General features: G+C 42.6%; 1 protein-coding gene across 1 annotated transcript; it reads right to left on the bottom strand.

Annotated features, from left to right (window-relative positions):
• Nucleotides 1-1,576: 1,576 nt before the first annotated feature.
• QPCT (glutaminyl-peptide cyclotransferase) lies at nucleotides 1,577-15,046 on the bottom strand. The gene is made up of 7 exons (XM_052699837.1): nucleotides 14,257-15,046; nucleotides 10,621-10,767; nucleotides 8,217-8,498; nucleotides 5,549-5,725; nucleotides 4,608-4,707; nucleotides 4,003-4,119; nucleotides 1,577-1,995 (listed from the first exon to the last, which is right to left on the bottom strand). The coding sequence occupies exons 1-7, from the start codon at nucleotides 14,590-14,592 to the stop codon at nucleotides 1,850-1,852; spliced, it is 1,305 nt and encodes a 434-aa protein (XP_052555797.1). The 5' UTR covers nucleotides 14,593-15,046; the 3' UTR covers nucleotides 1,577-1,849.

Genomic DNA, 15,046 nt, shown 5'->3' on the forward strand with positions numbered 1-15,046 from the left:
TTTGGTAACTTAGGCTGCTCAGTGTATTCTGGTTACGGAAGATGGCTATTTGTAATCTTACATTGGGGACTGAAGTAGAGGGGAATGTGATCACAAATAGATCCAGTAGCTTTGATGTAGTCATGAATGTGCAGTTAGATTTATTTGAAAAAGAAACACATCTGACCCATTTTTAGGACTTTATTTGTGTTCTACTTCAGAATTTTCATACACAGAGAAACATTTCTCACAAACAGTAAAATGATGGGAAACATAAAATGTTTTTTTTTGTTGTTGTTCTATCTCAAATACTAAAGACAGATCAACTTCCATTTTCAGGCTGCTATGTAATAGTAGCTTTTAACAAATTTGCATTGTTGTAAATTGTTGGGGGTTGGACTCGATGATCTCTGGAGGTCCCTTCCAACCCCTACAATTCTGTGATTCTGTGATTCTGTAAACGCAAGTTCCCATTGGAACTTTAAAATGCCTGTAAATATTCTGCTTAGATTCAGAAATCTTTGATTTAGGGAAATGGGAAATGGTAAAATACTAAAATAGAAGCCACATCTGATATGCCTATAGCTTCACAGCTTATTTATTTCCTTTTCTAAATCTCTGTGTCCAGTATAGAACTTTCTAATGAAGGAAGTTCAAAACAGGCAAATACTGACATCATCTTCTACTAGCTTAATTAACAACTATTATTATATTGTTTTATTTTCTTTTTCAGATGTCCTCATCATCTTCTCCCCACAGGAAACCATAATCCTGTATGTAGCTTTTGGATACTGCTGTTCTGGCTTCTTCTGTTACCTGATGTCATTGCAGGTAGATTTGTGCTGCCATAGTGCTACACTAAATGTATTGAACAGTTCCAGTAAGAAATGTACAAGTGCAGGGTTGTTAGAATGGTGAGTATCTTCTGATAGAGGTTCTTGGCTTTTTGATGTCACCTTCTCACTCCTGTACTTAGTTCAGTCTTTATAGGTAGCACATTGCTTTTAAAATGGTACCTACATAAAACTGCAGTTTCTAAAATGATCACATTCATAGTATGGCTACTTCTGATGTAATCTATGTTACAAACAGTTTTCCTATTATTTTGGGTGAAACTGTGAATGATTCTGAGGCACACAAACGCTGTGTTTGGTCATTGCTCCCACACAGTGCCTGTTCTGTGTGCAGCTGAAGCATAGTGGAAGTCCCCACAGCACTTCCCACTGCTCTCACTCCCCACCAGCTTCTCCATCAAAAAGTATCCAGAAACGACTGGGAGAAATTTGATTTTTGTGCTGTGTTCTTGTTTCCTGCAGCCTCCCCCTGAGGGGAAGGAGGGAAGAGAACAGAGAGAGTAACAAATCCCTGTTGTGTGTCAGGAGTTCTTGCAGCTGATTTTGTGATCATGTGATTTGGTTCAGCCCAAAGCAAAGTTTGTTTTAATGTGATTTTTTGCCTTTTTTGGTAATGTATTAAAAAACTTCCATTGCTGAAGGCTGCTGAAGTTGGTAACACCTTGTAAAAAAATTAGCTGAACACATCTGAAGGCATCCCCTGCTGGATCTTAATGTGTGACATAAAAACGGTGATAACAATGTGGGAAAACTCTGGAATTTTATTTTGGTCTATCCAAAGGTAAGACATTGAAAGATCAAATTATTTCTGGGCTGAAACTAATTTTTATTTAATGCCATATTTTATTTCTTTATATGGAACATTGAGCTGGGAACAGCAGAAACAGTAATCAGTGTAACAAGAGCTATGGCCGTATTTTGCTTTGCTTCAGTGCACTCTGATGTAATTAAATAACAGAAGGGAAGGTGAGCAAACAACATTTAAAATGAAGTAAGATTTGCAGCCTACATTTCTGTCACAGGTTTAGATATTCCAGTACGAACACCTGGAGGATTTTGCTGAGGTTCTCAATAGTGGTTTGGTCGAGGTTTTCTTCAGTGTCCTCCATAGTGTGCCATACTTCAGGAAAAGGGGACGGGATCAGATGTAGGACTGGAACCCCTGTGAGGAACAAAGTGAAATTTGGAAACCACGTTGGAGAACTTCTGTTAAGTAAGTTGATACACCACTGCTTATTGACAGTCAGATAACTACTCAGCTCACTGTATACCACTGCAGTCCTACAATCTTTTTTTTTTTTTTTTTTTTTTTTTAGTCTGTGACTACAACCCATCCGTTTCACTATTTGTTTCCTAAAATCCATACCCTCCTTCAAGCACTATCTTTTTTAAAGTATCTGCAGCTAGTAGTTGTACTGTGATACCTGCCCCTTTGTTTTTCCTGGATTCCATGCGTTGTAGTGGCTCAAGTTGTGTTTAGGAGCTAGAGAAGGGCAGAGAAACCACTGCAGCTCCCAATTACTATGTTCTTATGCCAGCGTTAGGATTTAGCATGTTTTTGAAGCAGTTCCTAGTCCTCTCCTTAAGTGGTAAATTAGAATGCCTGTATTTTTCTCCCTGCAAACAGAACCACTGTTATCCTCACATAAAAGGATGTACACTTTTAAATGTGTTACTGTGTGTGTGTATGTTGATAGATCTGAGCCACCAGTATGCTGATACATGATGCAACTTCTAGATAAAAGAACTTAACTCATTCAGCTGTCTCCTGATCCCTCTTTCAGGACAGTGGTGGAGCATTGTTTCTGTCCATCTTTCCTGTTTTGCCGCTTTTCCTCATTTTTCAGCCACAAAGAGGAATCTTTATTTTCACTGGGTGTTGTTTATATCATTAGAAAAGGTTTTGAGGTGTAGTCCCTGACCGGTTTCTCCCGTGTAGATTTTCTTATGTCCCTGGATATGTATGTGGTAGCATGTATTTCATTGCAGCTGAGTCCTGCCTTCCAGAAATGAAGGACTCAGGGAACTGAAAATCCATTGAACAAGAGACTGTAAGTGCAGCTCAGGTAAAGGAGTGCTTGCTCAGAAGTGGGGAGGTATGACTGCACTCATCTGCTTGCAGAGCTGTGTACTGATTCAGCATTACTCAGTAGTTGTAGATCACAAGCAGACGTAAACAAAAGATCTGGATATGGAAGTATCTCCCTTATTCCCTATGTAGATTTCCTATGTAGCAGCTTTGAACTCGTCTTACTTTCCTTCTGACCTTGTCCTTCTCTAGCAATGCAACTATTGTAGTCCTTGCTTATGGTGGATAGCTTCAACTAGAAGAATGTGCTATATTTGCTATTTGCTATTCTTTTGTGGCTCACCTTTATTTAGAAGGTGCCACACCTAGTACTTGAACATCAAATCCACATCTTGCACCTGGGCAAGAGCTTTAATCACCAACCTGTAGCTGTGCAAGTTGGGTAGCACTAATGTAACCACTTTCCCTTTCTTTGGCTGCTTCCTGAATGAAAAGAATGAACGTGGTGCCAGTGGTGTGGGTGTCTGCTGGGAGAGATCTTGGGTAGGGAAAATTTCAGGTATGCACTTAGTGCACATTATGCATGTTGTGTCCTTTGCCATTCTTACTGATTACTATATACACCTTTCCCATCTCTGCTCTAGTAAATGAGAGTCTAACTTGAATATTTTAGCTTTTGCAGGAGTTAGTGCCTTCAAATTTCAACAGGTAATTGTGAGCATTACTCAGTAAGTTTGCCAAAAGATCTTCAGAGACTTTTGTGATCTTTGCAAACGCAGCCCTTTTGTGTGTCTCGCTGCTTCTAGAAATAGTAAGCAGCAGGCTGGTGTGGTGTGTAGCGATGGCCCATTGGGTCAGTTACTCATCTTTGTGGAACACTGTAGTGCTGGCAGAAATTTCCATTATTTCTGTGCCATTGGAGCTGTGCACATACAAAATGATGGTAAGGATGGTTCTATCTCTGCTTTTCCTCTATGTTTTTCAAAGCTATGACTAGGCCTGCGTAACATTGGAGTTTGAAGCCACAACCTGGGGCAAATAAGCTGGAAAAAAGCAAGTTCATATGCATCTGTTTATTTACTAAATGGAGCTTTGGTTATTGAACTTGTATTTTAAAAGCAGCATTAGAACTGCCAGTACCTCTCAATAGAAATGGAACGTGGTCATCCTCAACCAAGCCTCGATATACATTATTCTGGAAATACTGTGTTTCATCAAGGTGATTCTTCAACAGATTCATACCGTGTAGCTTCTGCTCTGTAATTCACAATGGAAGTGACTGTTAGTTAGTGACTGTGAAGTGACTGTTACAGCTTTTGGACAATATAAGGCATGTTACCACAAATGAATTTTTCCACTCTTGTGGAATCTTTTTCCATTAAGCAAGAAAAAGAAGCTGGTGACTGTCTTTTGCATTTGTTTAGTACTTAGAAGACCCCAAGACTGATGCTGTTACCACTGATTTACAGAAGTAAGAACTAAAACACAAAAGTGAAGCAGAACCCAAGAGTCACAAAGTGGCCATCAGAATCGTGTTTTCCAAGTGTCTGTGAATCATAGTTACTTTATTAATTAAACATGTATGAAGTTATCAATTTTGAAGATGCACCAAGTTTAATGTTTGCATCATTAAATATTAGAACTGTAAACCAGAAAAGTAATCTAAAAATCTGATTTACATGGCTTTTTCCTTTGAAAACTATATCCTAAATCTTTAAATTAAGAGCCCATGCCCCTCTCCTTACCAATTGCTTGAAGCCTCTGAAACCATCTGCTAGTGTTTGGAAAATAATTGGGAAAGACAGGGTTTGGTGCGCCTATTAAATCCAGTAGTACCAGCAGGTCCTACAGAAGAAAGAATCTTTAGCACAGTATTCTGAAAGTTACCCACCAGCAGCAGCAATGAAATCTCTTGGTTCCTGTGCAGATGATGCCTGGGTCATTAACAGCTCCTTACAAAGATCTGGCTTTTCTACCACAGTACCTGAGAAGAACTCATTAGCAGAACCCTATTCAGACCCAATGCATCTTGTTGCCTTTCCAAGGAGGAGGGACAGACTGTTTGTCCAGTCCTCTTTCTGAAAAAGGCTGTGTTGCTTTGTTTACAGTCTCTAAGTTATATTCCTTTAAAAGAATATGTTATGTGGGGAGAAAAAAGAGAAAATTACTTCTTCCCTGGAGAACAGCTTCTGTCAAGGGAAAGACATTATATGAGTCACAAGATAGAGTGACAGTGGCGGAGCAGTGAGTTGGGAAACCAGAAGGGAGCTGACAAAATGTTTGTAGCAATCAAAGAGCAACCCTGAGAGCTTGCTGTAACTCTGAGATGTCTGACTCCGAGGCTGAGGTGGGGGGCTTTTTTTTTTTTCCTCTTCAAAGAATCTTATTAGTTCTGTGCTCTTTAGTGATCATGTTGAAGAATCCCTATTAAAGGAGGTAGGTGCCCTAGTTCATACTGGAGTAAATTTGAATATTACATTTTTTTTCTACAAATCCTCATACTTGCATTGAGTTTTGTGCTGGTCCATCTGAAAAGCTCTTGCCAGCTCTGTATTTTAGCATGTCTAAATTTTTCACAAGCTTGCCTCAGTTTAGGTGAGGTTCTTGGTTTCTTGGGTATTTGGCTTAATTGATTATTAAACAACTGCAGTTTGCTATTACTCCTTATGGAGGTGAAGACACTTACCATGCCCTGGAGTCTGTTTGTGGTGGTTGAACCTGGTGGATGTGGAGTAGATACCATTTTTTGAGCCAAGTGTTGAGACCCATAGAGGGAATCAGAAGGGGACCACCGGACAAAAGCTTCTTCTCCATCAAAAAAGATAAGCTGAAGTGAAAGGTCTGGTCTTGATGTTGAGCTTGTCTGTTGGAAGAAGTAAAAGGTGGCAGAACTGATTCTGGCCAGAGCATTGTGTAAAGAAAGAATACTGCAGTCAGATAAGCCCCTTTGGTATGGGTGTATCTTCAGGGTACTGCATGCAAGCCTTCCTATGGCCATTAATCTCAAACATGTCATGGTGACATAGTAATCAATTATTATTACTTATTAATCTAGCACAATGACACATCCCCCACCCTGGCATGATTTTTGGTTCTGGTTGGAAGTTTTATTCAGCGGATGTAAGCTGAGTATTTTGAGAAAAGTCTACAAAACCAAGTAGCCAGAACATCATTTTGAGCAGCAGAGGAGACATGTCAGCAACGGCATCTGAGGTGAGTGCTGTGAATACTGTGGCTGTGCCTCAAAGGAATAGTATTCCTGCTACAGTTCTGAAGTGGAGATGAATTATGAAAGGCTTATGGTTTGTTGAGGGACAAAGAGCAGTCAGTCATGAGAATGATCATTTCTTCTTCTTCAGGGATACTTGCAGTCGCTCAGGTAAATTTACCCCGAAACCAAAGAGAGAGGAATAGATACGCTCTTCCTCTTTGGCCACCAACAGTATCACAACAGTGAAACTGTTGAGAATATATACATGATTATTGTATTTAAGGTCACAAAGGAGACATCTATGTAAAATTCCTTCTCAAGGCAGAAGGAGCCTTCTTTTTTTCTGTTTACTAACTGAAGCCTTGTTTGTTCTGGCAGCACTTCCTAGTAACTTACAGCATGGCTAAACCCAGCTCAGCTCCACTATACGGGAACTGTGATGTTGGCAGTTGCTGTGAATATTTTAACCCCTCTATGAATAATTTTTTCTTCAAATGGAATTGCATGATGTGGTTAAAAAGGTGGGGTCACTGGCAGCAGTCACGTCCTGTATGGGCCACAATTCCCAACTGGCTGGAGCTGATCCAATGCAAACAATAGAGGAAAACCTCTATAAAATGTTACTCATGTAGGCAAGATGATTATTGATTATGCCCACAGCAATGTATGGATTTTTTCTAATGGCACTGCCTTGCTGCCCTTTGTCCTTTGCACAGAACAGACCTCTTCTGATAGCAGTTGTTTTCATTACATTTTGGAGGAAATGGCATTAACACCATCTGAATTTTAGAAAGCAGTATTTGCCATTATTATTAGTGCTTAACGTGTTCCTAGATCTGGATAATGTAAAGAGATCTCTTTGCCCTTTTAATTTTAAAACTTACTCTTGTATAACTGAAGAAACATCAAGATAAAGATCGCAGTTTCAAGTATAAATAGATTTGGCTGAAAGCATAGCAAAGTCTGTTATGCTGCTGTGAGCAGAGCAAAAAGGTCACTGCTAATGGATTAAGCAGATGGGTCCCAAAGTATATTTTGTTAATGGGCTGTACAAGTGATGGTCTGTGCAAAGTAATTAGATTGCTTTTCTGTCGAATGCCGTCACCTTAATGAAAACTTAATCAAGAAATAACGTATTACCTGCCAAAAAAAAAGAAAAAAAATCTAATCTTTAAATTGACATACTGGTTGTTCCATAAGTAACAGGCAGGCTTATTCTAAATGAAGCTTGTAAATGGAGTCTGCGTGTGTTCACAGAAGTGCTTCATTTTTGCAGTTAAAACCCATGGCATATCCTTAGTCTTTCCATTTTTAAATCTTCTAATGTCAGAAGGCACCAAGTCAGTTCTGGAGACAACTGTAAACAGCTGATCTCAATACCTGAACTGAGTGCATTCCACTAGTTAGCAAAACGTTTGAGGAAGCTTCCTGTGGAAATCTGCAGGTGTTTGGTGAGCATTCTGTCAGTAGTAAATACCGAGCCAGTAGATGGCGCTCGTAAGTCTGTGAAATAGCTCCGAGAGATTTTTGTGCCCAGCAGTGGCAGTGCTGGGAAGCAAATTTTCCTGTGGTCAGAGTCTGATAATGTAATCATATTACTTGTCTGCATTCCTCCACTCAGATTGCTGTCGTTCATCTATTAAATAAACGACTCAAACCGATAAAGGAAAACAGGAAGAAAATGTTGAAGTTGTTATGAGCTGGGGGCATGTGACAGTGTAACTCCTCCACAGCAATTGGTTCAGCTGTCTCCCAGTACAACAAGGAGACTTTAAAAATGCATCATTCAGAAAGAAACATAGTGCTTTACTTAATAGGGTAGGAATGGCTGGATAGGATTCTGTGCTTTTTATGTATAATGAAGAACTATATCTCATTAAGTCTATTAAGTGTGTTCTCCATGTGTAAATTGCTTTAATACAGTGTATATAAGATACTCACACTTTGCATGTGAGTTAGTAATGTTATCCTGTACTAAAGCACACGTGTACAGATCTCTGTTCAGTTCTTCTGGAATACGATGGGGATCTTCCTATAGGCACAGCAACCAGGGAATCAGACACAGACCAAAAGGGAGAGCACGGAAATGCCCTCAGGTCTATTGCTATTGCAAAACCATATGAGAAGGAACCAAGCCAACTACCTGGATGGACTGAAGCTTGTTGTCCAGGGCGCGTGCCAGCTCCAGCATCATGGCACAGGGCACAGCTGAGTCGGTTGCTCCCACAAACACTCTTCCGTGCCACTGTGGGCCAAAGAACTTTGAGTCGTAGTGACAAGCGAGGACCAGGTGGCGCTTTGCAGAGGGGTTGAGAGTGCTGATGATATTTGAAAATGTTTGATACCCATAGGGTGTGTACTTCTGAAAGGTATCTTCTTCAATTTCCCAACCAGCCTGGAGTCTTTGAAGACGCTGCTTGATGTGCTGCAATGAAATATATATTTGTATATATACCAAATGAATATTACTGAAGGAAAGGTACTGCAGACAAATTATCAGTAGCTAATTAGCAATAGTGGCTCTGAAGCTTATTTCTGGTGTTTTTAATAGATTACTCTTATAGCAAAAATGATTATAATAATCATGCCACTGTATAAAATAAGCATCATCCTCACTGCCTTAGCCTACCCTCTGACTGGCTCACTCACTTTTCATCTCTCCGTTCTGTCCCTTGTAGTTGGAGTCTTGAGATAGCTTAGAGTGATTGCCCATCAAGGTGACGTTGTTGAGGTGTTGACCTCTGAAGTCTCCAAGCCAGACTTTTCCAGGGGTAATTAGGATCGATACAGCATTCAAATATAAACTCAGTTGTGTCCTTAAGTGTCAAAACTGGCTGCAGAGAACTTGCAGCTATTTTGGCAATTGCTATGTATAGTTTCCACAAATAAAACATTGGCGTTTTTGAAAATATTGGTATTTTTACCTTCTAAGAGAAATTTGCCTTTCAAGTGGCATAAGTTGCTTGCGAGGCTATAAAAGACAGTGATGCCTGTCAATTACAGAATAAATGAAGCATTTCAGAATGTCTTAAAAATGAGGCCCTTAATAAAAATTGATACAGCAGACCTAAGTAAAGGATGATTCATTTTTAGGTAGCTTCATGTTTAAAAGAATAAATCTAACTACTCAGGCTGTACTTAGTACAGAATTCTAACTGACTCTTATTAGAGGGCCATCTCTGTTGAGCAGCTGATTTTTATGTGTCCCTAGAGTGCTTCTTCAAGGCAGATTCCTCTCTCTCTAAATAAACATTAGCAAAAGCCTCTAAGGGAAAAAATGGAAATAGACTTTGAGGACTTGTCCTGCTCTCAGTGAAGTCAGTAAGAATGCTGCCATAAATTCTGTTAGAAGAAACTTCCATTTTGCTTGTGGTCACGTTCTGGAAGCTTTTATGGCATCATATGGCCTCCCCACCATCTGTAGGACTACATCAACAGAGCAAAGGACTTCTGTTATAGAGGAGTACGTAAGCCTGGGTGAAGTTCCCAGGGTGCACTATGTGTGAGTGGAACCACCCTCTCCCTTCCAGGAGTCTGATGTTTTTCCCTGTCTCAAGGGAGGATTTTTTTTTTTTCTTCCGCAAAAGTCTACTGCAATATATGCTGTTACCTTGTAACAAAATGGTCCTTTTTTTGAATGTAATTTGTGGTTTTCTATTCCAGGCTGTCCTGTTGTTTGTTTGTTTTTCTTCCTTTTTTCCCTTTCAGTTGGCTTTCTTCTAGTGTATGACTAAGGAAACCACAAAACTAAATGTATAGAAGCAACCAGTATAAAAAAAGCTGCGTTTTCCTCACCTACCATTTGTAGAGTGGCAAATAAGCTTATTGTAGTTAGGGGTATCATGGAGCTGTTGAGTTGATTCCTAAAGGGTAGATGATGGTTCTTGAGATGTTGCAAATGCCTTCTAAGTAATCTGGGCCATGCCAGTGCTTCAGTCTCTGGGCTGGCTGATATAAGTAGGAGTGAGTGTGGCACACAGCCTTGGAGATGCCTGCACTGTGAGATCCTACTCATGCTGAATCCTTGTGGCTGAAGCACAATATGCTGGAGCTCTCACCAGCCTGGGGCCAAGCACGATGTGGCTGTGCTAGCCCAGCACTATCATGCTGCTGTGCTGCCTATCCAGGCTGCCCACCTGTGTGGACCTCTGTGATCCCTCCAGGGCTCACCTGGATGGATTAATCAACTCTAACAGGACCTCTCCAGGACAAAGAGGGGGGATGTGTAGGATTCCAGGTGTTTGAACCACCAAAATCCTGCTCATGTGAGGAAATGGACAAGCACTGTGTTTTACTTCAGTTACCAGACCTGGGGTCAGCTTCTTAATTTGAAACCTGAAGTTAATCTTTCTTCTTGCCATGCAGCCCTGGGAAGTAATGCTAGCTGAAGTGCAGGCTGTATCTTGTAGACACTGCATGGTGTGCACTAGCACAATGGTCAGGTTCATCCACCGCATGACAGGAACTTGTCCCTTTGTGGTCCCTAAAGGCTCTACCAGCAAATAAAGAATAGGTGTGCTTAGAGGTTGGCAGAACTGTTTCCTTACCTGTCGTACGGCGTGATTTCCTGGTGACCCTGGGTATCTTTCAATCAGGATGGGGCGCAAATCGTTCTCCCACATTTCAGAAACATCTGTTTTTTCTGCAACATTTTGGATAGCATCAGGATGTAAAGTACTTGGTTGGTGAGAATACTGGAGAGAAAAAGGAAAGATTGCTGCAACTGTTACTGAAATTTTTTTAACCATAGTCGTTTTCAGAATTATGATTATATGAATTATGGAAATGTTTCAGTATATGGAGCTATTTTGGTTTACTGACAGTTATTTTAAGAACAGATTTTCTGACAAAAATTTAGAAAAAGACATTTTTAGGTTCTGTGGCTTTTCTAGCTCTGATTTCCATGTAAAATAAACTAATACTAAGAACATGGGAGAAGTAGTTTACCTACTAACCAAACTCTGCCTTTTATTGAGTTCTTTTTTCTGATATCTTAATTATATGTATTCTACAGTCATGTCCTCAACAGTGCCTCCTTCGAGTAAAGATTTCTTTGTGACAAACCCCACAAGCCTTATTTTGGCAGCAATAATATTTAGCTTTATGGTCTGTGCACATTACAGGGCACAGCACTGCAAAGAAATGCATCAGCCAGCTCAGTCCTAGAAGAGTGGTGCTACTGTGGCTCTATCCACAAGGGCAGAGTTGGTGTGACTGCACGGTGCAGTGTAGCTCTTTCGGAGTGTACTCAGGTCCATATCAGTGTTGTTAGCCTTGAGTTAACCTCAGAAGTGGCAACTTCTCTCCTGTGATGACAGCCAGTAGTGCTAGCTACTTCCCAAGTGCTTCTTTTCTCTTGCCTAGGGATGAATCTTTGGCACTGTTTGAGATTCCCTGGAATACCTGTCGCATCTTTGTGGGGCTGGCAAATCCATCAGGGATGAGCCTTATGATGTCCTGGAGCAACAGCTGAATGCCAGGTGGGAAATTCAAGGACATCTCAAATGCTCTTTGGGCACCAGGTTTGAACCTACTCAGACGCCAGCGATTGTCTTCTCAGGAACTTCTCGAGCCACCTTTGGTTTTATAGATAAACATGATAGGTACTATCATAGGATATTTGTATCCTACCCATTCCGTGTTTCTGTCACAGGGAATTCCTTCTGGTCCCCTCTCCCATTGGTATACCTTGCTGTGTTTGCTCATGCTTTGCTCAGAACTGCCATACAGGGTTGATGAAACTTGCCATTCTTCAGTCTGCCCCGTGTACCTCATCCTTTTTTCAGAAAATGAAAGACAGAGAAACAGGAGCAGGACAGAACCACAGTTTATAGTGCAGGAGAATGGTATTTTCTATGTTATTCTTCTCCTGTCTTACAAATGCTTAACTGTGGAGTTGCTTTTGGGCTGCTGGTGCATTGAGCTGATGTCTTCTTAGATGCATTTACTCTCACTTCAGCACTGAATATATTAATGACAAAAAAATTAAAAAATCATTCTTTCTTCCTTGCTTCCTCACATGCATTGTTTAATCTCTGTCTAAAATGACTGCAGAAAATCATTCCTTACCTGGTCATCAAGCATGCTGCCCTTCGGACCTTCTGCAGTTCCTGGAATTACCTTTTATCTTAATTAATTAATTAGACAAATATGGTTTAAAAAAAAAGTTGCTGTCTCGCAACTTGTCACCTTTCCTCCTTTGTTAGTTTGTGTTGAGCAAAGCAGATACCAGCACAGCTGTTTTCTGGACTTGACTATACATTAAGCATTTAATTCTCCTCATTCCAGTTTCCCAGCTGTTGTTTGTGTGAGGACCATTCCACATACATAGAAAAGGCAAAGACAAGAGAAATGTCAGAAGCGATTTGCTTAGGAGGAAAGAGGGGATGTAGAACTGTATGCTTTAGGAGTGGGAAGGACATCTGAAGAAGTGAAAGGCTCTGTGAGGATGCTGAATAGCAGCAGAGCTTTCCTAGTAGCTGGGGTCATGGAAACACTTAGCAAAGAAATGTTTTTGTTATAGTACAAATGTATAAAAATGCTTCAGAAGAAAGGAATACATTCTCACTCATACTAGTGAAAATACACTCAAAGCTGGGAAATGAAAGGCATTACAAAAGCATTCGTGAAGTAAAAGAATGGAGTGAAGTGTGCTGGTGGCTCATTCCTTGGGATTGCTCAGTCTGTTTGCTGCAGGATGGGGTGGCAGCAGAGCAGTGTGTTCATGGCAGGGCTGCCATTGAGCCATCTGCACTAAGCTGTACAAATGGCAGCTTCTACCAGCAGCCTGTACTTATCCTGCTGATTTGAGTACCTTCTGGCTCAGTGCCAATGGAAGCTTTCTTCTGAGAGCTGGTAAGTTTAGGAGCTGGTTCTTCCTGCCTGTGTGAGCAGGAGGGAGTGGGCTGTGCACTCCTGAGACGTCCAGCTTTTGGCTCATGCTTCCCTCCAGGGGAAAAAGAGCAGAAGGGCCGAGAATCTGATGAGAAAGAGGAAGTGGTTCCTGGTGGGTGCCTGCCAGGGCCGAGGAGTTCAAGTGCCGTGGTTCTATGGTTAGTGGGAGGAAGCATGAGCATCATGAGGAAGCAGCTCAGAGGGTTGGGGTGAGATGAGGTGCAGAGTGTGTTACTGTGGCTGAGGGGGCTGAAAGATGCACTGGGGCTGCACAGCTGTGTGCTCACTGCCACAGCTGAAGGTCTGCCTCACACAGTCTTAAATGTATGCACATGTAGGTACTCTAGCAGCTATTTTAGGAGTGTACATTCTTAATATGTGGTAGATGTATATGTATGAATAACTGTGTATATAAATATATACACAGGGAGATAACAGGAGTAGAACAGAATGACGTTTCTGCTGATTTTCAAAATTAAAACCCACAACCTCTGTTGAATGGGCACTGACTGATATCAAGGGGAAAGTGAACAAGGACTGAATAGGAGTGAGGGGGAAGGCATGAAGGTTGTCCTGGCTCTCGCTGAGGGAGGCAGAGAGCAGTGCATGGAGTCAGCGGAGCTCTGTGGTTCCAGGTGAGCATCTACAGCCACCCAGCAGCGGGGACTAAAGGAATACGATTCTGTGATTTTATCATTTTCCTTTTTGAAATCTGTGACTGCTTTAACTCAATGGAATTCACTGTTCTGCGATCAGCTGTGTTCCATGTGATTTGGTTCATTAAGAAGCTATGCTGGCATTTCGTAATCAGCCGCTGAGAACTGCATAGAGAAACAGAGGCTACACATGTTGTTTCCTTAAGCATTACCTCAAGACTTTTTTTTCCCCGCAACTTCACGCAGCGTTTTAAATGAAGAAGAATACAGAGTGGCCCCTACAAGACGCTAAAATACTGTATCTTCTCAAAATCCCTGTGTAGTTGCCATCATGTCAACCCCATCCTCTTTCTCCTACCTCAACGTGAATCCCCTCGGGAAGAGCTGCTCGTTGTCTCCATAGCGGCGTTAAGTCTGACGGGGCTCCGGGAGCGCAGCCGCGGGCTGCAGCCCCTACCAGGCGCCGAGCTGCTCCCACCCCGCCCGGCCGTCGGTACCCGGAGCTGGGGCAGTCATCACCCCTCACCTGCACCCACCCCGCCCGTCCCGGCGCAGCGCCCCCGGCACCGGGCCGTGGGACAAAGGACAAACCCGCGAGGCGGCGGAAAACCACAGCGGCCCGGCCCGACCCACCTTCTGCTGAGTCCATCCCGCGTCGCTTTCCCGCCCCTGCGCCGGGAGCAGGCAGGCGGCGGCGGCGGCGAGGCACAGCACCCCGGCCAGCCCCGCCATCCCCAGCTCTGCTGCGGGGAGGCAGCGCCGGAGGCTGGGCGGGAAGGAAAGAGGGAGGGAGGGAGGCGGCCGCGGCGGCACCGGGCTCCTCCCGGCCGCGGCCCTGCCGGGAGGCTCGGAGGGCTCAGGCTGGACTGGGCTTTGAGCGGCCTGACCTAGCTGTAGGTGTCCCCGTTTGTTGTGGGAGAGCTGGACCAGGTGGCCTTTAAGGGTCCCTTCTGATTCAAACGGTTCCATGATTCTGCGAAAATAGGTGCTGAGGTGAAATGTTGCAGCAGGTCAATTAAAATGATGAAAACAAGCAGGCAAGCTTCTCTGCACACGAGTCGTTTAGGTCAGGCGGTGTCACTGTCCTTGCGCTGTGCTTTTGTACAAAACTTCTGGCCTTTGCGTTGCAGAAATTCCACAGAAAGGTCTCCAATTATCACATTATTCTTAATGCTCAGGCTAGCCTCAGAGGACATTCAGGTTGGCTACCAGGGAAAGGTTCTTCACCAGAAGGTGGGTGGGCACTGGCACAGGCTCCCCAGGATGGCAGGCCTGGCTCCAGTCCTGCGGGAGTGCAAGGACTGTCTGCACCACGCTCAGTTCTATGAGCTCCTTCTTAGCTGGTTCTGTGTGCAGCCGGGAGTTGGACTCGATGATCCTTATGGGTCCCTTCCAACTCTGGATATGCTATGATTCTATGGAA

Source organism: Tympanuchus pallidicinctus, unplaced genomic scaffold (genome assembly GCF_026119805.1).
Source record: "Tympanuchus pallidicinctus isolate F22 unplaced genomic scaffold, pur_lepc_1.0 scaffold1, whole genome shotgun sequence".
In the NCBI taxonomy this organism is placed as follows: Eukaryota; Metazoa; Chordata; class Aves; order Galliformes; family Phasianidae; genus Tympanuchus; species Tympanuchus pallidicinctus.